Raw genomic sequence first — 1,621 nt, 5'->3', positions numbered from 1 at the left:
GAGTTCAATCAAAAGAGTGATCAAACAAAGGAAAAATTAATGGAAACAATATGGTTAAGGATTGTCCCCTCATTAGAATACTTCGATTTACATAATCTATCATTAAGATAAATAATGTTTAAAAAAAAAAAAAAAACATAGCGTTTAGTTCTTACTTTAAACGACACATAAACTCAAACCAAGAAAAACGACATATGACGACAAGCCGCGTACTCTAGCACCAACACAATTGTCGTATATCTCTACCTTTATATCCCCGACTGTTGGTCACACTTGCCTGTCCCGCGCCTCACGCTCCCAAAACTACTCCCACCAACCAAACCAAGCCACTCTCCTGAGACCCCACCAAAAATGAGTAAAATCCCAAACACTAAAATCTCACCCCAACATCCATCTCCCTTAACCTACACCCTCCCACACCAAGCCACCCTCACTCACCCCCTCACTGTTACATTGATGAAGCTCACAGCTGGCTCTCACACCTTTCTCTTCCATTCGCATGTGACCCTCGGCCCCCTTTGTCCCTCTCTAACCCCCAAAAATCCGCCTTAGATTTTCAGAGCTCAGTTCAAAACCCCAAACTCCAACTTACCCTAGTCTTATTGCTCCTCTCTTCCCGTCTCTCTCGACTGCGATGACTTCTTCAACTCTACTCCACTATCTCCTCTGCTTCTTTCTTGCCTTCCTCGTTCTGGGCCCTGACTGCCCTTTCGCCAGGGCCCAGCTCGACGAGGCGAGCGTGAAGTTGGTTACCGACAATTTGGACCTTGCTACCGCAATGACAATGTATCAACAATTCAATGAGGAGGATGGCGAGGACGATGAGGACGAGATGGATGTAGAGAATGGTTACGGTCGTAGATCTCTGTTCTGGAGGAGGATGAGGTACTACATTTCTTACGGTGCTCTCTCGGCGAATAGGATCCCTTGCCCGCCTCGGTCCGGGAGGTCTTACTACACCAACAACTGCTTCAAAGCTAGAGGCCCAGTTCATCCTTACAGCAGAGGCTGCTCTAGGATCACTCGCTGCAGAAGGTGAAGTGTTCTTGGAAAATGCAGGTTCCTTCGGTTATTTTTCTCTTGTGTTCTTCAGCTGGGTTTGTGTTGGGTTGAGTACTGTTAGTAGTTTAAGTTTCTGGGTGTTAGGGTTGGAGGTTGTTGCTACTTCTGGGCATCTACTTGTTGCTTCAGGACTACTAAGATTGTGATGATGTGTTTTGCAGATCTAGCTACTTATGTTATGTAATATGCTACATTGTATTGGATAATTATGATTATATAGAGCTTGTAATTGGTATTAGCAAAACCCTATATCTTACTTACAGTGATCAATTTAGATGGTGTAGAATCTGGTAATCTGACCATTGCTGAATGCTGAGGTTGATTCTTCAGTTTGATCTTCAGCTAATCATTTAACACTGAGATTTACTATACCAAGTTACCAACTACCCTCACCTACTCAATTGAATTTTGTAACTTTAATTGGATTGTAGATAAGGAAATGGTCCAGTACGTACTCCAACTGTTGTTGAAAATAATCATTATATCAGCCTACTCGTGCCTGGCATTGCAGTACTGTTGGGTCTGTGAGCTTTATTGAAGTGCATCAATCAAAACACAA

The 1,621-nt window shown here is 43.3% G+C and overlaps 1 protein-coding gene across 1 annotated transcript; it reads left to right on the top strand.

The window, feature by feature from the left end:
• The first annotated feature begins 542 nt into the window (after positions 1-542).
• LOC101292836 (protein RALF-like 34-like) lies at positions 543-1,302 on the top strand. Its single transcript, XM_004287982.1, has one exon. It carries the CDS (start codon positions 635-637, stop codon positions 1,037-1,039), a length of 405 nt encoding a protein of 134 aa, XP_004288030.1. The 5' UTR covers positions 543-634; the 3' UTR covers positions 1,040-1,302.
• Positions 1,303-1,621: the final 319 nt, after the last annotated feature.

Source organism: Fragaria vesca, linkage group LG1, assembly GCF_000184155.1.
Source record: "Fragaria vesca subsp. vesca linkage group LG1, FraVesHawaii_1.0, whole genome shotgun sequence".
Taxonomy (NCBI): Eukaryota; Viridiplantae; Streptophyta; class Magnoliopsida; order Rosales; family Rosaceae; genus Fragaria; species Fragaria vesca.
Note: the sequence above shows the minus strand (reverse complement) of the source record. Positions and strands in the feature narration are given on the sequence as shown.

Excerpts from the sequence above, each read along its gene's own strand:
- LOC101292836 (XM_004287982.1), top strand. The coding sequence starts at position 635 with ATGACTTCTTCAACTCTACTCCACTATCTCCTCTGCTTCTTTCTTGCC.